The following is a 24885-nucleotide window of genomic DNA, read 5'->3' on the forward strand; positions in this document are numbered from 1 at the left end:
TAGAAAGAAACAAGGGAAAAATATAGCAGTCAAAAGTAAATCTCTCAAAGATTTATTAAAATCTATTTCTTGAAAACTTAGATGCAACAAGAACGTGTGTGTTTATGAACTCATCAGATGTAATGAACAACAGAAGCCAGAGGGTAACACATAAAATGCAAAATGCAAAATTGTAGTAAAGATATTTAAAGAAATCAACATTTAGCATTTAAAATGTTTATCACGATTAAATATACTGAATGTGACATGAAGGGGGATGTAGCTCAAACAGCTGAGTTTGCTTATATTTTTGTTAATGCAGGTATAAAATTGTTTGGCGATATGATAAGTTCAAAAAATAGAGAAACCAGACAGAAACCTGACATCTACAATCCACATATGATGTGTTTGTTCATGTTTGTGCCATTCAACTACACAAGCTTACTGTGTTCTGAAAAGGGGATTTACAACCACATCCAACAGTTAATTCAAAGTTTCCCAGCGCATCTTGATCACATTTTTTGGATATGAACACCTCTCATCCAGAGACACAAGAGAAACCACAGCGACCATCGTACAGTGCCATCAACACTTCAACACATTGCTTCAGTTTTTTCATTTTTCCAAAGCAATGTCAGTGCGGACAAACAGTACCGCAACAAAGACATATGAACTAGAAACTGTTTGACAATTTCTATCAGTGTGTTTGGTAAAATTCAACAACATGCTTGTGAATTTCACATTAGTGCATCGAACCTAAATTGTCCAGGGTTTGTAAGGACAATAGATTAGTTGCTATTAACACAAACACACACACACACACACACACACACACACACACACACACACACACACACAACAACAACAACAACAACAACAACAACAACAACAACAACATGTGCAAAAACAAAATAGTTTTAAAGAAGACAAAATAAATCAAAATATGAAAGGTAAGGGGATACAAAGGATGCTATTATTTTGTGAGATCTGCAGTTTTCCTTCCTCATCAACATAAAAGAGCTCATCACCTCAGCCTGCTAAAGAATCCAGAATAGAATATAAAAAAATATTGTCTTTGAACTACACTAAGGCAGTCTTCACACTTTACACGACGCACACATAAGAACAACTTACTTTTGCCCCTCTATTTTCTAATAAAGTAAAGCTGGCACATATAGTATCTGTATCTTTAAAATTACAATGCTTATTGCTGGACTGCAGTTTATAGGTAAAAAAAAAATCAGCATTCTCTACTCCTGATGTGTAACTCTAAAAATTGCAATTAGGCACTAAAAGCTACACATCTGGGCTCCTGAGAGACAGTGATGTACATTTTTGTAACAAAGGCTACACTGCTATTGTCATATAACATTGATGTGCAATAAAACAGCACTGACCAGTGTCAGAAACCATGCCCTGTCCGACTGTTAACCAAGACAACAGGCCAAATTGATCATTAATCCGTAAAGAAATGAGCAGCAATAAGCTCTGGCAAATAAGGAGATATGGAAGCAAAACCCCACATCTCTCAGCTTCCTGCAATCTGATTATTGCTATGAAGGGTGAATTTGTGAACACCACCTTAGGCTCTCATTTTTTAATAAACTATCATTTCCTGAATATGGAGTGTGTTCAGGCGCCCTGCGTTCGTTTGGTGAAAACTGAATTCCACAGGCCGTGAGTCAGAAGCAACCTTTGACCTGTCTGCCCCTTCTCAAGACTGCCACCTCTAACAGCACACACACACACACAGAGAGAGAGAGAGAGTCATTCACAATTTCTTGTTCCTTACATTAATGAAATCCCCAAAACCGCACACAGACACAAGATCACAAACAGGGGTAACACACACACATGTGCCCTGATGTCCCAGGCAGCAGACTGATAGAGAACATGTCACATGACTGCCAAACCCCTGCCAGGTCCAACTAGTTACAACATCATCACAACTGGCTTAGGCAATCGCTAGTGTTACCCAATGCTCCGCAGGGCCACAGTTCACACCTAACATAACAGCACAGACACCACAAGACACACACACACTGAGGTTAGGCAGCACTCTGACCTGAGGTACTGAAACTCAGACCCCTATGCCATCTTTGTGCAAAACACCAACACTTTGACTCATTTCAACTCATGATTTGATGAACTATCACTGCTCCAATTTGATTTTATTAAGTGTTGAAATAATGAAAAAATGGAATTATGACAAGGGGGGGGACTTTTATTTTAATGTAAGGGAAGTTTTGATTCACGTACAAATGTTGTAAGGTAATATCCATGTGTCTGTTCCTCCTCCAGTTCAACCAGGCTTTTTCCCAATGACTTCACCACTAAAGCATGGAGCCCACTCCTGGACGGAGATCCCCCTGCCCTGTGTGTTTATCACATCCCTGCTCCACAGCCATCCATGTGTCAGACAGCACACACACACATATACACAAGCTCGGACACATGCCATCCGCTTGGGAGCCGGCAGCGCTGCCAGGAAATCAGGGGGCACCAATTATAGCAGTCTATTATTCCTCTCACTTCCCAGACAGCCACATAAAACAGCCCTCAAGCCCTCCGACCCCCCAGGTTCAGGTCGGCATGCCCACACAGACCCTCTTGGCCTGGGTGTGGAGGTGTGTGCAGTTGCTGGGTCACTAGATAACCAGGCCTGCACCCTTACAGTGGTGAGAAAGGGTGGTTCAATGAGTCACATGTGACTGGAGACACATCCAGACAAGTCACACAGCTACTTGTAGAGGGGCAGCAACAGGCGGGCTGGAAATAGGAGGAGGAACAGAAGAAGAAGATGATGTTTAGGGCATTGCTAGTTACTCAGAGTGTCTCCATCCATCCCGTGATGTCATGCTGGGAGGAATGGCCACTGTATGGGATGTATGGTGACATTGTTTCCTATGGGACATCGTCTAGCCCTCTGTTCAAAGGAACACCTCATGACCCGGTGAGAACCACACCTACTGTATTTCTGCTTAAATGAACACTTTATTGGTCCCAAATGGGGGACTTTGCAGCAAGCCAGAGAACCCAAGAAAAGTGAAACACACAAGAGGGGTTAAATGAACACATTACAACATGTTAAATAAATGTGAAAGGCATAAACACAGCAAAGAAACGAGGTCATGGGGTGGAAAATTAATGGCACGTGGAATAAATGAGAACCTGAGACCGTTTGAAACTCCACTGTCCCATAAACGCAATGTATGTCACTAATCCAACACAGCAGGTTTGCCAGTGAACACTAAAGTGTATGTGTGGGACTTCATCAGTATACAGTACACTGTGGGACTGTATGGAGTCTATGTGGTTCGTATACACTGTGATATACTGCTCAGACAACCACACAGGTTACTACGTGCTTGTCAAAAGCCACAATTTGCTCTAAATCTTCCGCTTCAAAATTGTATGCTCTACTCCCTGACTGCTCCGCAAGACTGCAAGGAAAGAGGAATTTGCCACAAGGACAAGCAAAAAGCTCAGTTAAATCTGCTTTTTTGTAAGAAAATTTGTACATGACATAAAACAAAAAATTGTCAGACTTCCAAAATTCATTATACTTATCTGATCTACTTTCTGATCGGTTGTACGTACCTATGCCTTACATTTTATTTTACATGCTGCAGAGGTTGTGGTTAGGAGCCACCAATGAAGACAAGTGAAAGTTCCTGACGTCTACACGACTGTATGTGAAAGTATATCTTCATGTGCTGAGACAACACTGAGAAAACATAGAAAATCTTGTACAAAAACAAGAGTATCACCCAATAAAACTTGTAAATAAAATTTTGCATAAATGTGATTTAAGATCCCATAGTAGTCTAGTCCTAAAATTTACAAAGAAATAAATCCTGTTCACAGCGGTGAATCTTTGAAGCTTGAAAAATAATAATAATAGTAGTGATTTATGTGTCTGGGATTTAAACAAATAAAACACATACTCCTTATAATTAACATTTATGGTTGCCATGGTTTTCAAGGATCATCCACAACTGGACAAAACTGAGTATGATCACAAATGATCACAAACAATCCTCCTTACTCATCTTTGCTCCCATCTCTAATTCCTTCCATCACTGTAGTAAACTACACTTACGGAGAACAATATGTCTGTTTTGACTGAGGTGTGATAGTGGCAGGGTGGGGAAGGAGAGGGGGTCCGGACGGCTGCCAGGCTGGCCTCTGAGTCAGGGTCTGTCTGGTATGACTCCTCTCACAGAAAACAGACAGACACACACACTCGCACACACTCGTGACAACTGGTGAAATTACAGCACACATTACGATGTTCATGGGATTTACAAAACAATACACTTCAGTGGATGATGCTGATTAAGAGCTTGAGGTCACGTTGTGTTCCCCCTGATAAATGAGCTGCTCTCAAAATGAATCAATGGCGTACTGTTTCCTAAAACAACATCCAAGCCGGTTGCCATCCTGATGAATAAATACATGAGTAACTTCATAGCGCTGACCCGAGCATGTGTAGGAATGATTTGATGAGTGAGCAGCATGTGTAGTGTGGTGCAGAGTGTGACACTGGGCACCAAAACGCATGAATCAGGCATGAATAAAGCTGGAAGTCCTGGGACACACACTGTACCCGAGGGGCACATAATATGACACCAGACCTGGAACACACATCTGACCTGCCTCTCTTTGTGTCTGTCTCTTTCACACACAAATACACATACACACTCATCAAAGCTACAATTACATTCATCCCTCAGTGAGCTATTAGCCACAGAAACAGGCCTACAGTACACGATCTGAACAATAAGTCTCCTTGAGCGATTGAATATTATTCTAAATGACTGTGGTAAGACCCTCTGGCTCAGAGTCAAACCTCTCTCTGACTGTTACTGCATCTGTATTTCTGTCAGAGCTTGTGGGCCAAGGTAATCAGATTGGAAGTGGGGGAGATGAGAAAATGGGTGCCCCGCTGGGTCTCGCATTAAACTTAACGACGCTGTATAAAAAGAGAGTCTGCCGCGACCTGCCGCTCCATCCCTTGCTCTGACTGTCTTGGCCTGTTTGCCTCTGATCCGTCATCCTGAGCAATGCATCTCACTGTGAAGGAGAGGTCGTGGTAGGACGGATCAATGGCATCTTTGTCAGAGAGCTTCTCAGGTGACAAGAGGACCTGGTGACTAACAGAATTGAAAATACTCCCTTCTTGTAGATTGAGTTGATGGGAAGACTTTACTCATATGGCTCAAAGAGGATTAGTGATGTGTCAGACGTGTAAATGGTTAAAGTGATACTGACATTTTGGATTTTTCATCACTGAACTATTCTTCAACAAAAAACACAAAAAGACATCGATCAAAGAGATTATTTCCCCTCAGAATGGCGCGTTCTGCTTCACACAGACTTAAGTGGTGCAACAGTGAACGTACGAAAAAAAAATCCCCCTCGCTAGGTGTCTCTCACAAGACCACACCACAGCTACCTTCAACCCAGTATGAAACCACATGAACCTAGTTTCTATATGAGGTAGGGGGAGTGTGCTCAAGATGGGTGAAATTCAGTGGAAACAAGCAGCAACAGACATTTGTCCCGCAACTACATGACTTCTACAAATAACTGCAGTACTGTGAAAACCCAGAATAGCTAGATTTGCATGTTTCTCAGCAATTTCACTTCTCCAGTAACCAAACTTTCCTTGAGTTGCTTGATAGTTAACATCCAAAAGAATGTGTGGTGACCTCCTGGCTAGCAGGAAACAGAAACATAAGAAGAAAATGGATTACATTAAAGGATAGGTTCACTATTTCCCAAGTCTGTCTTAAAACAATATGCATATGAACAATGAACCAGCTTTTTCTTGCTGTAATTACCACCCCTGTTCATGCTGGCAATATCCCTCACCAAAATGTGCTTTCAATTTAAGTGAGTGATGGGACACAAAATCCATAGTCCTTGTTCTGTGCAAAAATGTGTTCAAAAGTTTATGTGAAGTTAATTTTTGAATTGGTTACCTTCTAAAATAAGTCTTTTTGTAAACACTCACACACACACACACATACAAATAAACAAAATTAAAGAACAGACTGGATCTAACAGTATAAATGAGTAATTTGAAGGTCTTGCACAGAGAACCTAGTTCAGATATAACATGACAATTAAAGCAACTTCTCTCATCATAATAGATGGAAAATGCTGATTGTGATCTGGAAAGTTCCAGTATGAGCAGCTCATACAACCCCCAGCTGCCGTGCCCTGACCTGTGACTCTCCCCGACCTCCCTCTGAGCAGTGCTGCCTGCCTGCAGTGATCCTCTAATGCAGACAGCCCTTTGGGGTAGGAACAGCCATCTGCAAGCCCATTGTGCTGGTAATGGACTCCAGTCTTAAAGATGGACTCACATCGATATGCATGCATTCTCATGGAGACCTGCAAGAATCCCCCCTGTGGCCCCACACACCGGTTTCTACTGGATAACCTTTTCAGATCTTAGCTCTTCCTCCCATATCCCAATGGCTTTCTCCCCGAGAGCCTGACAGTGATAGCACCTCCCTTGACAGATGAGTCTGTAGGAAAGCTCAATAAAATGATGGATTATTGAGAACAGTCATTTAAAGTATCGGTGCAAAGTCAGAAGTTGAGATCAAACTGTAATGGTGCCTCTCTTGTTTTTCTCTTCTCACTTTCTGTCTTTTCCTCATTCTTACAAACATAACCACGACCATAACTTACCTCACACTTTGTCCCTTCCCAGACCTCTACAGAAACTAAACCCAGTCCCACCACAGTCACCACTGACAAAGTGTAAACACACTGGACTCCTGCAGACAGTGAATCACCAGCACTTCAATACCAAAGCCACCCGAAGGGCCTCATCACCACAGCTCTTCTCATAATTGGGGAAGACTTCTATTTTTTCCTGTTCATATATCATCACATATGGCTGCTGAACGAGCATCATGAATCAGCCTCACAACAAATCAAACAAGGAGACGGGAGGCCCAGTCAGCATGTCAAACACAGGAAGGCTCCCTTTTCCATTACTGCATGCGATGGGTGATTTTGATTTTTTCCTGCTGTATATCTTCACCTTACTGGCTGATGATGCTCTAGCTGAGATAACAGAAAGGAAAACAGGGAGGACTGGCCGCAAAAAAAAGATGAATCTGGTGTCTTGAAGTTATATGGCGCACAGCAGAAGGGGCTTGTTTGTCCTCTGAAGTGCTTCTAGGGTCACTGATCTGATTCACACATTAAATTCACAGTTAAGATATACTGACAAATTTCTATCATATAATTGAAAAGTTTTTTTGCAAAAATAGAAGTACATTAATTTTGAACAATATATAAGACCTGCTATATATTTTTTATCAAATTAAAAAATCTCAAGAGTTATGATAATATGGGAGGGTTTGTATGACTGGAAGAGAAAAACTGCAAAATGCTATTTTTAAGTAAATAGCAGCATGAAACACTGTGACATACTTCAGATCTTGATCAAAGCCCTGCTCAGTGTGAGTTTCTCCAAATCTAAACAATGACTGTACACACACGGCTGGTCTTGAAGAGGAGACATCTGTACATTAGTCACAGGACATAATAAACCTAACAAGTCTGATCAGACACACAGCTCCATTTGACCTGGCTATCAGCTCTTGTCATCAGCCCAACAGGCATCTGAGGAAGATTTTATTGTGACTTAATGGTAGTTCAAAGCAAAATTATCTTTATTATTATCCTACTACTGCTGACACAAGGTTATAGATTTAACCTTAAATGCTTTGCATGGCAGGAAAAGAAGAGTGAAACACATCTGGCAAAGATATAAGAATTTGTTTCCACAATACACACGAAAAGGTAAGACATCAGTTTGAAAAGTCTGACACCCACCCAACAGTTGAAAAGGAGGAGTAATTCACTTGACTGAACAACTGTTAAAAGACAGAACTTATTTTTCCACTTTTTAAAAAAAAAAAAAAAAAAAAGCTCTCAAAAGGAACACGAGACAGTCATAAATGTATAATGGAAATTTGAAGTCACTCATCTTCAGCTTGTTCAAAAAAAGGTCCTTTGCATATTCTCTACATTTTATTTCCAGCTAGTAAAAATAACTCTTTAGTTGGTCATTTTTGTTAACAGAGGTGACGAAAATGACTGCTGACAGTTTTAGAGTCTCATGACATTAAAGTCTCAAATCCAAACCTCTCTTGTGAGAGAGAATTTTTGTAACACATTGTTTCCACTTGTCAGTAACAGAAAAACTACTTTCTTGACTTAAAATACTGAGAAATGAGTGAAAACTCTTAGGAATATCCATAAAAAAGGCCCATATTAGCTAATGAGATCATTTATAAAATTGTGTAACTTTATCATGACTTTCTCATGATACACTTCTCTGATTGCCACACAACTATCTCAAAGTACCACAGTGTTGCAATACACAATATTTTCTTAATAAAACTTCAGAAGGCTTTGCAGACACTCCCTGTTGACTGATTAAGAAAACATCCTTGATACAGGGGTATTACAGACAAAGCATTAATCAAACTATACTGCTGTACTGCACTCCTGATTTTATTCATTTAATTCAATGTTCCACATCTGATTGGAAAAAAGCAAGGAGGCACCACTACACACACACACACACACACACACACACAATTTCTGTTCTTATCACCAAAAGTCATGTTTTCTCTACTACCTTTTCAAACATTAAATGTCACACTACAACAAACAATTAAGGGAATTCACCAGATAAAAATGACTGTTGTTAAGTTTGAACAAACAGCAAGATCCGACAGTAGTGAAAGATGTTACTGTTTGCTTTGCCAGGAAGCTGATAAATGATTAAAATACTTGAGAAACATTTTTTTAAAAATGGCCAACTTCAACAAAATAAAAAATGTAAGAAATCTTCATGAAATCAGTATGCAATAAAAGTTCAGTGGTATTTTCAGGAATTTTCAGATAATCTGACCAAAGTCCTCTGTGTGTGTGTGTGTGTGTGTGTGTGTGTGTGCTAACTAGCTCACCTGACAGGCAAAAGGCAGGAAATGAATTGTGTAGTATCGTATTATGTCATGTGAGAATGAAATCACCAAAGCCAAAGTCCAACGGTCACTTCAGTCACCCTCACAGACAAATGCTATTCCCTCAGTTTACAGAGAGTAAATTCGGAGCCAAGCAAACAAAAACAAACCGAGCCTCCATATTAAAATTCCACAATAATCACAAAATTTCTCTTTATTTAATCCTTAGGCAAAAACTTCTAGTTTAAAATGAATTTTATGATACAAACAAACAAAACAGCTGAAAAAGATAGAAAATGCACCGCATTTCACATGGGATACTCCGCAATATCCTAAATGTTATAAAGCTGTCAGGCCACACAACAAATTAATCACTCATGTAACAATTGTGAAAAATGATCATCAAACATTTCTAGCATTCATGGCTTTAATAAAAAAATTTAAGAATCTGTCTGTGCAAGAACAAGAAATATGAATTTTGAGGAAAACAGTTTCCATAGAATCAATAAAATCAAATAATAAAAAAATTAGTTTACAGTGAAAATCCAACAAAGGTTGAAACCAGGTTTAAAATGTGCCACTGTAAAATTTTTGGCTAAGGAGAGAAAAAAAACAATGAGACGCAGAAGTTTAGCATAACTGATTATGAGAAAAAGGGCACCCAGAGGACACACGTCTGAGTTTGTGTGTGCATATATGTGCTTGTGCTTGTGCTTGTGCATGTGCGTGTGTGTGTGCACGAAAGGTTTGTGTGTGTGCATGCATGGGGGGGGGGGTTAGTGCAAAGGTGTAAATTTATTTTCAGGCACCTGCATAGTTAACACTGACACTGTGGTCTGTCTGTGCCTTAAGGGTTCAAACTGAAAGGCTGTCACTCATTCATAAGGTGATGTGTGACTGAGAGTGAGAGTGAGAGCAGTGCAGAGAAGCAGAGGTGGGTGAACGTGGAAAGGCCTCAGTGAGGAAGGAAGCTGACGGTTGACAGGTTGTAAAGAGGGAAACTTCCTTTAGAGAAGAAGCGGGCGATGAGTCAGACTGAAACCTGTCAATAACCAATGATCTGTCGCATCGAGTCTGCAGCTCAATGAACAGTGACTGGCAGAGACAGGGACAGATCTTTCACAATCCAACCCAACACACACACATGCACATAAGAGCATATATAACTTTTTTTTGGTAAAAGTTCTGGTAAAGCTTGTGTTATTACACACCACACCATTTCAGGATTCAAATACCATCTATAAAAATACATAAGGTGAGAAAAGAGCAATAACAGTTTCTTCAGAGACTAACACCAAAGTCTTCCAAATGACTTTTTAGAGAGTAAATGTACAGACAGAATCTGTAAAGACAAAATGGCAAGGAAGAGAGCTGATGCAATCTCATCGCTTGATTTCAGCGGGTATGCGTGTGACAGACCAAGAGTGCATGAGTGTATAAATGTGTATGTGTGTGCTTGTGTGTTTCTGTGTGTAATAATAGGCACTCCCACCAGCAGGTGTGCTGAGGCCAGTTTCCAGCTGCAGCCCCTGGCATCTCAACAAGGACACTCATCATGGCACCCATCACCAAGGCTCATTTGATTTCTGTTACTTCTGTTTAGCCCCTATTTTAAAGAAACAAAGTCTGTCTGTGCATGTGTGTATGTATGCATGTGTGACTTGTGTTACATTTTGTTTTGAATTTTTTTTTTTATTAAAAAGTTTTATCTTCAACCAGTCTGTGCCTGATGGTTTCGTGATAAACCAGTCTCTTAATCCTACAAAATAACTTAATGCTGTCGGTATATTCAACAAAACACTGCAGCAGGGCATACACAAATACTGACACAACACAACTTACTTTACGAAACCTCTCTCCATGTTAACTCAGTTTTTTCTTTCTACTCAAGATATTCCAGGCTAATAAACATCAGCATGTCCTGCCTGAGAGGACTGAGCTGAAGAGCTTCACATTATCAAAAAGATAAGAAGCTGGATCATGGTGATCAATCATCTCACTCAAAAGCAGCCCCCTCTGTTGGCTTGTGCTCCCTATGAGATCAGGCAGGTAACAACTGATTGGTTAAAAGGGTGACAACAGTGCATCATGAGAGATAAAGCAGAGAGGAGGTTTCTATGATAGACAAGAGTTCATCCCGTCCTGTGAAGCAGCCAGGACATGTTCATGCCCATAGTCATCCAGTGGAAAAATCCAAGCCGTTAATCACCATGTGGACTATTACAGCAGAACGAAGAGCCAAAATGGGAACAAAATGTGACAAAACCCCTGTTTCAAGGTCTGCACACTTTATTTCAAGGAGCATAAAGAAACACGTCAACTTCCACAAGTACAATGTTTAATTTAAAACCACCTCTGACTCTGTGTGACCTTCATCATAGTCACAAAGAGGAGGAGGCAGGTTTCAAAAAAAGGATATCAATTACCTGAATGCCACATGACTACCCTCAACTGTCAAGTTCTAAATTAACTCTTTCATGTGTTCACCCCACAGGGTACTTTTGGAGAACAAACACACGCACCCAAGTACACATATTCACACACACAAAGACATACACACCCACTGAGGCTTACTCACCCAATGAGGGAGACCATCTGCTCAACTATATGCCTGCTGAAGGTGACGATCACAAACAGTTTCTGTATGACAAAGAAAGCGAGAAAGAGCGAGTCAGTTACTGAACCATGAGGTCACTGCTGGGGTGCAGAGCTAGGCAGTTTGTGCATCACAGTTTGATCAGTAATTCCTTAACTCCCCCTCACTCTCTCTCTCCCTTACACACACACACACACACACTCAAACCCTACTCATTATGCCTGAACCCATGTCTTGCACCATCAAAGTGGTTTGGTCTAAAAGTAGCCCTTGTCATGGAGGGCAAGAAATAAAGGCCTGGGCTCTATGACACATGACCAACACAGTAGACTAGGTCAGCATATCACAATGGCTGACAACAGCGTGTGTGTGTGTGTGTGTGTGTGTGTGTGAGAGAGAGAAAGATGCATAGCCAGATGAGTGCAGAAATCAAAGGAGATGTATCATTGCAGAGGGGGTCTGGAGGCCGGACTGATACCTGCTTAGTCACTGGGCCAGAAAGGTTAGACAGGCGACTGCAGCCTTTCTGTCTCGTATCAGCCCTGTGTCCTCAGCCCTCTGCAGGACCATGTGCCCAATAACTGTCCTGATTTTCCTGACCCGATCAAGGTCCTCAGAGTTGTTGTAAGTTACTGTATTCTCATAAACAAACATGCGTTGTGACCACTAAAAATGTGGTTTGAGGCAGTAACATCTAGGTTGCCTTCAACATGACATTAGGAAGGCTTAACCCAACAGAGCTTTTGGCGGATCCATCATTACAAACTCATGCTGTGCAGAAAAGGATTGTTCAAACCCACAGAACCTTATTTTAAATTCTAGTCCAGATCCCAAGGCTTCCAAAGACACTAAATATATACTGCCGAATTACAGGGGAAAAGTGTATGATACATGAGACATCTAGAATTTTCCATTTTATGTAATGATGGAGCCATAAAAATGTCATCTTGGATTTGAATATTTCACTCAATAAAAATGTGAAAAAGAATATATAGTATCAAGTGAAACTATTCAAAATTTTCTTATCTAACATGGGCCAAAAGTGGTCAAAGGTCTCATGTTATTCAGTTTCAGTATACAGTATAAATATTTTATTTGCAATTACATAAGCTGAGCCTCATGATAAGAATATTTTTCAGCATGCTTTTGCAACAGTCTCCCTGACATGCAGGTCAATAGCCAATAACAGACACATGTTTGAGTTTGACACAGTGTTTATATTGATCAGAAGTTTAAAAAAACAGATGCTGCAACTGGCTTTTAATGATGCCCATCCATGACTTCCAAGACATTAAAAAAATTAAAATGTGGAATAATGCTGTAAAATAAAATTATGTGAAACGCAGAGTAACAGAGATGATGCTATAAGAAAACAAAAATAAGGAACACCCAGAACATCACTTTAACATGATTACACTGAAAGTAACTGTCACATCTGATTTCATGTGACAGTTCTCAGTGTTCACTGTAAGGTGATGTAACATGTCATCCAGGTTATACATGTATTGTTATTTGGTGCTTTTTAAATCTGTCCAGGTGTTCAATTTTAGGAGCTCATTGAAGGTTAAACACAATCAACAAAAGACTTCCAGTCAAAATATTGGGAATGTGAAAAAAATAACAAAACTTGTTTGCAACAAAACGGACGTTTGCAACAATAAAAACAAACAAACAAACAAACAAAAAAAAACAGACGGACATTTGCATGTTTTCTGTGCCTTTCACAAAGTAAACATGAGACTGTAGAGTTAGTAAATCCTCTCACTGCTACTTCCGTAACAAGTTTTGGAACAATGCACTTGAAAAGGGATTCTGTGCAACCAGACACTGACAATTGATCTGTCATCCCACACAATGCAAGGAAGAAGGGACAGAAAGATGGCTGAAACAGGAAAGGTGACTAAGACGACTTTAATGTGTGTGCTCGGAAACTGGTGGTGACATGATCTTGAGTCGCTGATTTCAGTTAACTGATACTGCTGATAAGAGCTACGCACATCCCAGTCATAACAATTTTACCACACATAGGCGCACACACACACAAAGGAAGTATTACAGCAGTTATGAATAAAAAAGGAACATTCATTATCAAGAACCATGAGGTGAACTGACAGGAATAAAGAAGTGAGAGCATCCTGCTTCAAACGTCATGCCTTTGAAAAGCTGACAATGCATAAATTCTGATTAAAAGCCAAAACAAAACAAATAACAATTCTCTCCTTGGAATTTTGCTACAGAAAAGTCAATATCCTTTGCTACACCTTACAACATTGATGTCCTCGGCAAAATCACCTATCTCAGGGGCCCCCGACGTGTGTTTCCATGACATCACCCCCATCCTTGAGCAACGTCACAAAGGCGTTCCCTACTCAGACGTTCAGGCGTAAGGCTTCACAAGCATAAAAGGTGTAAGTAGCATAGAATAAAAAAGCCTGTCCTTGGAGACTGATGAGAGCGCACCTGAAGCACAGGTACAAACCCAGGTCAAACACACACACACACACACACACGTCACAAGCCTCAAAATCCCCTTTGTTCCTCATTGGCCCACAAGGGAGAATGTCACCTGCCTCCCAGTGTGCTTTCTTTTAATACTTCCTGTTTTCTGCTCAAACTACTGAATAATTTGCATTAGAAGCAAAACCTGAGCTTGAGAAAAATTAAACCAAGCAGCTACAGGAGAGATCAGGGCCACCATACATGACTGAGAACAAGGCGAAGTGTTTCTTTCTGTGAGGCAGGGATGGATACACCCCATCAGTGGGGGGCCCCTGGGAGCCCTGGGTGTAATCTGGTACTGTGTGTGTGACTGTGCCTGCCATGCATGCCACCCCCCTCCTCTCCTTCCCTCCCATTTCCCCCATCTCTCCCTCTCTCTTTCTCCATCACCTCCCACAGACAATGTTTATCTGCATTAGCTCGCCCTCACTTGGTTCACCCCCCCCCCTTTTCTCTCACTTTAGTGCAGGACAATGCTTTCTGCATATGATGAGGAATGAGGCCAAGTGGAAAAAAAAAAAAAAAAAGATTTGCTTTTAACCCTTCCTCTCTGTGTCACAATGAACAAATTCCAGCGTTAGCTTAGAAAACAGAAAGTCGAGCCCCTGGCGGTAATCACATACATGCTGCAAATTCCTGGAGGCAAATTGAGGATTTTCCCGGATTAGAAGAAACATTTGTGATGCCAAGTCTCCAAACAGCACTTTCTTCTTCAAGGATCAGGATGCATGTTTTATTTTCCTGTAAGTTCTCAATCTGCTACAGTCTGACTGGTCTACTGTACTGGGAGTGCTGCAGCTGCAGTCACAAAATGGTTGACTCCCCCTACTTTGGCTGCACAAAATGGCCTCCTTACTACCAGCCGAATACAGTACAGAGGTTGTGTGCACGAGTGTTATTCATTATTTAACACACTTCAACAACATTAAAGATGCAATCCTCAAAGTTTGACAAACATAAGTTTTGTTGCTTCTCCACAGAACCGAGGAGAAAAGATGACAGATGAGTATTGCATTTCCAGTGCTATTAGAGTGTGCTTCACTGTACACAAATATCAACTGTATTTTGTGAGCACTTTATTTTTTTAAATCAGCCTTGGTATTATTTCCATGGATGTGTATTACTGAATTGCAGCAGCTCACCTGAATGTGCATTTTGATGACTGCTTTCCCAATTAGTGTTGCACCAAAAAAAGTCCAGAAGGGAACCAAAAAATGTCCACATGTTATTCCTGCCAGGTCAAACAAAGGGTTTGGAATCTAGGATAGGGCAGACAATAGAGATGATTAGACATGACACTGTGCAAATTCACCTTACAAGAAATACTAAACAAAACACATTAAAAAGACTAGAAACAATGTAGTATGATATTAAAATCTATGTTAATGCACTTCTGCAGGCACACCTACACAAAGGCACTGACACTGTCATGAGAACATCTGATACTTGTCAAATGTACATTTCCTATTTACTTTGTCTTCATAACAATTTACAGCCTTTAAATAATGCGTAAATCTCAATATAGCATTGATGTGTACATGACGACAAGTGAGTTAAAAATGATAAACCCCACAGCTGGAGTAGAATATTTTAATTAAATAAAAAAAGTTCATGTTTGATTTTACTTACAGAAGCACATGCTAAAATTCCAAAGAATCCCACCCTCTGTATGAGTTTCTGTACTGCAACTTTTGCTCGGGTGGCAATGTCCTGAAAAAGAACAGAAGTGGGAAAAATGAAAACTACTGAACAATAAATAATAAAAATACATTACTTTATTCTTATGATTATTGTTGTAGAGACAATATCAGACACATATCATGGTGTCTTTACAAATACTAGATTCTGTCTGACAGAGTCAAACAGTTCATAGTGATTATCAGTCATTTATGATACATTACTTCAAATTATTTTTTTTACATTTGAGATTGATGAGCACATATTTATTTGGGGTTGAATATATTAATTGAGCTACTGAGACCTTTATTCAGGGCAAATTTGAGCAATTTTTTCAGTGTTTTTTTAAGCATTTACGTGTAAGAATATCACAGAAGTGTGTGAAATAAATGTGTGTAGCCAGCTGCAGTGCTGTTTTTATTTGGTTTTTAATGAATACCTTGATGCCCACTGGAATGAGACATTTGAAACAATGAAAAATTTATATGATGTTTTAATTTAGAGTAACATATTATAATCAAAGATCCACCTCTAGGATCTCTCTGCCACCCCTGAATGCTAATATTCCAACATTTTAACAAATAATTATCTGTGTGCTGTCATTAAATCCTTCCATTTTATATCTAAAAGCATGTTGGTGTGCAAATGAAACGAAAAATGAGTGAAAACCCAGATTTTATAATCTCTGCTTGTTTTTAAATAAATGCAAAGGAGCAGCAAGAGGATTTTTCACCTCCTGTAAATGTGCCCCTGACAAAAGGTTTTCATCAGTGATTGAGCAATACAGCAACTAGAAAATCAAAGAATTATTTTCTCAAAAATTAGATGTGCAACACTACGAACTCTTTAGAACTTGAAAATACACATAGATTAAGTGACTCTGAGTCACAGTGTTTTTCTATTACTAGAATTAGTAATAGTTAGAATTTGTGTCTCAACCCTCTCAGGTTTAGGAGCTTAATTTTGGATGATAAAATTCTCTAAAACCTAGTAGTTTAGAATGCAATTCTAAAAATATTTTCGCTGTTTTAATTATAATTTAAACACAATTACTAAAGTAAATGTGAACAGTGTAAGTGATGAGGAACTCTTGGCTGGGAACATTTTCTTGCTTGTGTCCCACAAAAAAACATGAACTCTTTAAATAATAAACACCTTTTCAGAGTTAAAATGTATTTCATATTTTTAAATGCTTGGTGTGTCAAAATCACATCAGGTCCAACTGTAAATTCATGAACACCCTGCCAACAGAAATATCTTCAAATTCACAGCTAAAATGCCCTGATTCACCTGCCACATATTCTAAAACAATTACCATACTGCTCTTTAAACATGCTTCTTGAATCTGGGAGAATGATAGACTGGTTTTAATTTGTCTCTGTCTTACCTCTAGTGCCAGTTTTTAATTCCATTGTCACTGAGAATGTGAGAACAAGACAACAGACTTTGGCCATTCCAGTGACTCACAAATTCTTACTTTTTCAGCTGGCCTTGGCCTATCCCTCTTGACAGCTCCACAAAAGCCTCTATTCACAGCAGTGACACAGATTTTTCCCCAATATACCTTTTCTGGGAAGAGAAGCCTTAATCTATTTGGATTTTACCTAAACTAGTTCTGGGAAGCCAGTGAGAATGCAGAGGAACCTTTTATATTTTTGGAAGACACATTCAATATCTAGGTAAACTGATTACTTCCATGGCATGGCATGATAGTTTCACCTTTGTTGAGTTTATATTGATATCCTGTTTTAGCACAGAAATGGTTTGATTTGATAGGGTTTGATCAAAACTCTTACAATAAAATATAACAAAGACAATGCATTTCCAAAATATCTGATGCATGGTTTTTCTTTATTTTGTAGGCCTTAATATGATAATTCTGATCTGTTTTATTTTATAGTAAAAAAAAATGCGCTTTCATTCTACATTATTATTTCTACATATGTAGAAGTGAAGTTTTATTATTTTATTATGAGAGCCAGTAAGATTATTCTTTCTTGGCAAAATACATGCAATTAATGCAGTAATACTGCTTTTTTCTAAAGTACATTAAAGTTCTCAATATATCAAAGTAATTATGTTTATATCATACTGGATGAAGCATTTGTTTTGTTAATTTTTCAACCACTATCTCTTTGGTATCTAAATAAATATTTTGTAGAGCTAAATATGCGCTCAATGCTCAAAAAACATACCTTTCAATGCTTTAATTTAAATTTATTTGCTACTATAACAAATGTATATATGTCAGTTTGCTATGGCGGAGTGAAATTTTGTAGATTGTTTGTGTGAAAAGCATCCTTTTGTGCCTTCACATTTACCTTCAAATTCACCTTGGATTTGTGAACACAAAAGTCATTACTGTAAAAAACCTCACAATAATGAATGAACAAATATAGCAAATATAGTTCTTCATAACAAGTGTATGGAGGATTTTGATTCAAAGTGAGACATCCTATTTAAAGAAAATAAACACACTTAACTCACATTAACTGCTGATATGAGCAGACAGTTATGTTGATATTTAAACCTACATTCATCTTAACACATTTAGCAAATTGCTTGTTCTTCCTAAATCATTTAGGTTTTCATAATATTTCCTTCATGCCTTTCATATGGCAAAATGTTTCCAAAAATGTATCTATTTTAGAAGGAAATCCTCAGTTAGTTAGGGATCTATTTAAGTATTTGAAGTCAAAAAAACCTTGTTTTGTTTTGTGCATGTGAAGTAGATTTTCCCACTGAAAACAAAATGAAAAACAAATTTGCTTCATAGGAAAAAACAGGGAAAAACCATATTTCTTCAAAAAGTAAGGCCTCCGTTCCTAAAACATGAACTTGATTACAAAAAAATGAGGGGCAGGAGGGGACTGGCAATACATGATCATACCTAATAAGGTCAACAAAACCAGTACAGTGCTGATGACATTCTTTACAGGGTGCAGCCAAGCGGGCAGGAAATTTGAGAGACATGGGAGGTCGCCTAATAAGGTGGTGGTGGGGGGGGGGGGGGGGGGGCAAAGGGACACAGAATATGATTGGTTCACGATTTGAATTTCTGCCTCCACTGATGTCCAATCATGAAGGTTTCTCCGTGGACTATCCTGTAATTTTAATTCTAGCCTGTCCCATGTGTGCACGTGGGTGTGCATGTGTACGTGGGAGTGTGTGCGTGCATGTGTGTGTGAGTTGCTCAGCTGGTGGGAGACAGGGAAGGAAGGAATGTGTATGGTCGGTTTACGGCTGAACCGCTGAGGACTGTGTCTGGCTCAGGGACACCTGACAACTGGCCGGTGTTGCAGCACAGACAGAACCCTGCAGAACCAATCATTGCCATGGAGATAGCATGTGAATCCCATTCATTTTCTGACGTCATGACACATGCATTGTTTATATTAGGTCCTGTAGTTTAGTTTTTGGCTCAGGCAGTGAGAGCGAGCATGAAAATATCACCACAGCATGAACAAAGGGTCCCCGAGGAGGTAATGGGAGGGTGTAAAAGTTTGTGTGTGTGTGTATGTGTGTGAACTTGTGACACTGTGATTTACTATAGTTGAACTGTGTACTTGGACTCTCTCTCTATTCTGCATTTCTGGACCGGGGAAGCGTCTATCTTGGATGGCTGGGGTTCAGACATCCAGACTCTGTTGTTGGCGGCTTATGGAAAATCACCATCTTTGCCAGGCAGCTTGCCAAAGGCTGCCTGCCACCCCCCACCCCCTTCCTCCACCCCGTCACCGCCGGCCTGCAGGGCTTAGCAGCAATTACATTTGGTAAGATCTTGTCAAGGGTGCAGCGTCATTAAAACCATGGAGGTTTTGGTTCCGGGTTTGGCTGCTTGGCACAGATGCTTTACTCAGCAGTCTGCAAAATCACCCCACATGGAGCCGACCTCTGTGGGGGAAAAATACTCACATTTGATCTGTTGTTTATAGATATACTCTTCAGACAGTCAAATTAACCAGTTCTTCATTTGAACAAGCACAGTGAAAGTGCTCCTCTGACAACACAGCTTTTGTCTCTCCCTCTTTACTCCATGTTCCTGCCATGAGTTTCATGAACATGTTCTACTTTTGTGTAAAAATTACTTAACTGCATGAGAAACAATTTTTGAAATAAAACAATCACAAGTAACATAAGACATCTACCAAATCGGTTTGATCTAATCACAGTAAATAAAGTGCAGATTCATTCATTTAATAAATGATTGATAACATGGTGATTGTCACAAGATTAACATTAATGGAATTAGTTACCAGGATGATTAAGTAAAATTACATAAAATTCTTATGAAGTACATGGAGACAAAAAAAATTACTCAGTCTACAAGAACAGATGTATGTCCTATACTACAATTTGTGAGGGCTAAGCAGAGTGAGCTCTACATTTAACATCATAGTTCAAATGTCTGTGGTTACAGTCAAAGGTGATGACAGTTATTAGAACAATCCACAGGGAAAAACCAGCGAGAAGACATTTTTATCAACTTAATACAGCAACCTCAGAGCATCAACAAAATTATGGTTCTTTATCTTGAGGCACTGATACATTGTAAATGTATACAGGAAATGTTTCAAATGTCAGGTTTTTGAAGTAAATATGATTGTGACGTTTTTTCCTTCTTCACCTTTTTCTTCATCTGAAACGCATTATTGTACGATGGGATCTGTTTATTTTGGATCTGCTAAAAGTTGCTCAGAGGGTTTTCTCACAAAAAACTGGCAGAGCAAACACTGTTTTCAGTAGTCTTTGGTGGTGCTGATGGGTACAGAGTTCAAACATAGACAAAAAGCAGGGAAGGCAACAAGGCACTCTGCTCCATGTGGAAAATTAAAGTGTCAGACGAGGAAAAATCTATGCATAGCCTATACACAAGTCAACACCCACGCACATTTTTTTCGCTCCCTCTCTGTTTTCTTTTTTTCTCAATGAAAGTCTTTCACACAGAAGACACACATCTCCGGAGCGGTCGCGAGTCCCCCGACATGATGACGGCTAAAGTTCATCTCATTAACTTCTGACAAGCCCGCGCCTGCTCTCTCTGGCACAGGAAGTGGAGTGATTAAGGACTCCTGACGCAATAGAAGCTACAGTCCCCTTTCAAGAAAAAAAGAAGAAGGAAGAGCTATGCATTCACATGTATCTGGACACATGTTCACATACATACACACACACACACACACACACACACACACACAAAATGCACCCCTGAGTCCACGTTGACAAATTCTTTAACAAGCTGTGGTTAAAGGGAAGCTGGTTTTACTCTGACTCACCCCCCTCCTTTCAAACAGTTTACTGGAAATAAAGAGGGAGGAGGAGGGAGGGGGCACTTTCAGAGAAGTCACGTGACGGGGCCGGGCAAACCACAGCACAGAGAGTCTTTGAGTGCAGTAGGCCAGGGGGGAAGGCAGGCATACGCCCAGCGCAGATGGCCCTGATTTGAGTTACAGGAGATACGATCCTGGGAGTTGGCAATCAAGAATTCACAGCCTGTTAACCCCTTCCGTGCCGGATGAAAATAAAAAAAAAAAAAAAAAAAAACACAAGTCAGGAAATAGCTTCATTATCAAGTTACAAGCAATCATGGACTCGATCCATGCAGGATCTTCCAAGACGGTCTGTGTCGATACTGAGGATTCCTCTCCAGCGAACCAGTGCTCTTGTACTGAACTAAAGATTTAAGAGGGGAAAAAAAGCTGATGTTCATGACATCAGCGTCTGGAGCCGTTAGAAAAGGCATGACTTCATTATTCTTGAATAGCTCTCTTGAATGAATGAAAAAAAAAAACAGTGCTGTGCTGCTGTGTATCACGTGCACTTGTGGCAGGAAGTTGGCTCGTGCAGGCTGGGAGAAATACCACTGGGTTTAAGTCAAACTCCTGGCACCTACAAACCTCTGTGACTAGAGCGAAGGGGACAAAGTCAGCATCTTAATCCAACTCTGCTGCCGCAGGGTGGAGAGTGTGTGTGGGAGAGAATCTGAACATGTGCACGCACGTGTGAGTGTGCGAGAGTGTGTGTGTGTCAAGGGGATAAGGCTGAAGGAGTGTCATATCCTTGAGGACAAAAGTTAACCACTTCCTGTCTAATACACAAAGATCCAACAATACCAAAGTTTATCCAATCCAATGTTTCATCTTTGGCCTGCTACTACTGATTGTCAGTGTTCAATCAAAAACACAAATCCACAGCAGATTAATGCCTCCACATCCACCCCGAAAGGTGAAAAAACGATAAATGGTAGAAAATCAGAGATGCGTTGCGGAATCTCCTTGAGCAAAAGAGGGAACCCTCAGAACATCCAAGTAACAGTTAAACCCCTGGCGAGAGAGAAAATGTTTCCGTATGTGGCAGGTCCTTGCTGTTGCTAGCAACCTGCCTCCAGATGCTGTCCAATCACATGAGCACACATTACATACATAGACGCAGCTGCCAGATATCATCAGAAAGCGAGAGAGAGAGTGAAAGAGAGAGAGATAGTGACAGAGCAACAAGGAGTGGGAGAAAATTTTTGTCAGAAAAAGTAAGAATAATAGGAAGAAAGGGACAGAAGAAGAAAGAATGTCAGAGAGAGAGCAAGACTAAGGCTAGGTACTGACACAGAAGCTTGCAGCGTCACTTCAAATGTGCCCTCGTACGGATGCGAGACAAACAGGCGATGCTCCTCCTGTGTCACACTGTTTGTTTGGGAAAAGGCACACAGGAGCTCTTCAATGCTGAGATGATCATTTAGACAAAATCTCCTCCTCTTCGCCATCCTGCCTGTTTGCCTCCTCTGTCCGCTGTCTCTGCTCTGTTCTCACAGTTTCAGTGGGAAGCGCCACTTTATCAGTAAGTGATGTCAGCGCTCCACTCTCACACATGTGGTCTGAACGTCAGGGGCGCCGTTGGCTTTAACCTTCCCACGTCCACAGCATTAGTAATAGTGGACCTTACAGCAGGTGTTGCACCCCTGTCCCTTGTTATCCAGCAGCACGAATTCCTGTCACCACGTTTTTTGTGACTTCCTTTAATTTGTTTCAGTATTAGTGTCTCAAAGGGTCTCGTCATTTTCAGTTAAACTATACTTTCAATGAAAAAGAAAGTGTCTGATGCAGTATTTCCATCAGAAAAAGATCTTACTTATGAGTACTCATAAGTACTGAGTGATTCTGGGGATCACAAGCTTTTATTTTAAACTTTTATTATTTAAATTTATTATTCAATTAATTTTTATATAATTAGATTTTAATAATTAAGAATGTGTAATATTATAATATTATATATATATATATATAATATTTATTATTATAAATAAAATATTTAAAGGCATGATACGCAGAAATTTCCTAAAACTTCATTTCAATCATCACGTTTGACCAACCAGAAGTACTTGGCAGTGTCTGTATCTGTAGAGACCCTGCCCATTATTTTGCTGTATTTGGAGTGTTCCACAGAAACATAGTCCCATTCCAAGGTCGTCAAATAATGACATTTTGGGCTGGATGCAATTTGACGACCTAGGAATGAAACTTAACAATTGACTATATTTCCCCAGGATCACTTACAAATGTTTTCACAAACAGCAAATGGCAACTGTTGCATATTATGCCGTTGAAGAATGCTTAACATGCTAGTTCAATTAATGTCTACCTGGTTCAATTTTAAGAGATGCAAGATAGGCAGACAGGAGTGGGTGTGACAAAAGATCAGTTATCGCTACACGGGGGAAATGACACTGAGTATGTGAACCAGCAAAACGCAAAATATCTGCTTTGACATCAGTACTTCAGCTGTGGTCACAACTGCAACATGGCTCAGAGTTTGAACCCAAAGAAAGCTACTAGAAATGAACACAATAATGCATAGGCGAGATGCTGAGATGCTGATGTGGGCGAAAAGAGAGAGAAATAAAGTTTTTTGATTTGTGTAACTCTCCGGTGAAAGACAATAGCCGTGACAATAAAACAGTAAATTTTGCATGTTCAAAGTGAAATCAAAGTGAAAACAGTAACTATTGCATATTTGCATATAACAGTCAGACAGTAACTATTGCATATTTTCTGGTATGCCAACAAGGATCCCAACGACAGTGCCTGGACCCATTTGAGGATCACTGATTTGGTGCTGTTATCATGTTATTATAATTCTTTTTGTATTCAATTATCTCCAAAGCAAATCAACTTGCTTAGTAACATTATTGATACAATCCTTGAAACAAGTAAAATCCCACTGGACAATGTTTCCACTTATTCAAAACCAGCAGCTGAAATCTGTAAGTAGTAGTGCTTTCTTTCTTTCCGTTGCAAGACACGTTTTGTTTTTTTAATGAAAAAGGACATTGAGGCAAAATGTAAGAACATGATTTAAGTGATATGACTTAAATGAAAAAAGTTGTTCCTTAAGTCTATAATTGAAATTGGGATCAAACATTGAAAGACTACAAAAAGTGAGTTTTGGTATGTGAAGACAGACAGATGAACTATACATCCATGATCGGTCCAGGAAAGAAGGTAACAACACAGAAAAAAAATTCATGCTATGTGACTAGATCAGAATGAATTACTTGTTACAAGTAACTTATTTCCTTTGTTTCTCATTTCTATTAGGAATTTGGCCCAAGACGGACTTTTCGGGCATTGATCCATTTGGAATTACAGCATTTTCAAAGAGAGCAGGCCAGTGCTGTCAATTCACATTTAAAAATCCTGTATGCATTCTGAAAAGTAAAGTTCATACTGTAAACATCAACAAACATCAAATATTCCTCTGAATCATTGACTCAACCCCTGATATCTGGGATACCCTAATTTAAAAAAACTTCTGCAAGAGTATATTTGTAAATACAAGAGTAATAGAGTGTGTTGTAACGTTCAAAACCATTTATGGATGCAGCCGTTGTACTGCACTTGACCTGTCTGACTGTTTGACCCACACAGTTGGAGAGAGAAAAACATTCCTGAGGATGAAGTGTGTCAGGACAGTCAGGTCTGATGAAAAGCCTTTAAAAAACCACACGCATGTTTCCCCTCATTCTTCCTCCTCCATTCATACTCACAAACGGGTGGAAAAATAAATATTTACAATGAGCGGTTAGGCATTGTTGAAACATTTGCAGGGCTGTTTGATATGAGAACATTTTTAAACAGG

The 24885-nt window shown here is 39.7% G+C and overlaps 1 protein-coding gene across 7 annotated transcripts in view; it reads right to left on the minus strand.

The window, feature by feature from the left end:
* The window catches only part of LOC124071282 (vacuole membrane protein 1-like), a 56965-nt gene that overhangs the window by 7631 nt on the left and 24449 nt on the right, over positions 1-24885 (minus strand). For all 7 annotated transcript variants that reach the window (XM_046411827.1, XM_046411828.1, XM_046411824.1 and 4 more), the window contains 3 exons: positions 15706-15786; positions 15219-15335; positions 11560-11621 (listed from right to left, as the gene is read on the minus strand). In XM_046411827.1, coding sequence (XP_046267783.1) covers positions 11560-11621; positions 15219-15335; positions 15706-15786 — 260 coding nt within the window. The remainder of the gene's footprint in view (positions 1-11559; positions 11622-15218; positions 15336-15705; positions 15787-24885) is intronic.

Source organism: Scatophagus argus, chromosome 14 (genome assembly GCF_020382885.2).
Source record: "Scatophagus argus isolate fScaArg1 chromosome 14, fScaArg1.pri, whole genome shotgun sequence".
Taxonomy (NCBI): domain Eukaryota; kingdom Metazoa; phylum Chordata; class Actinopteri; family Scatophagidae; genus Scatophagus; species Scatophagus argus.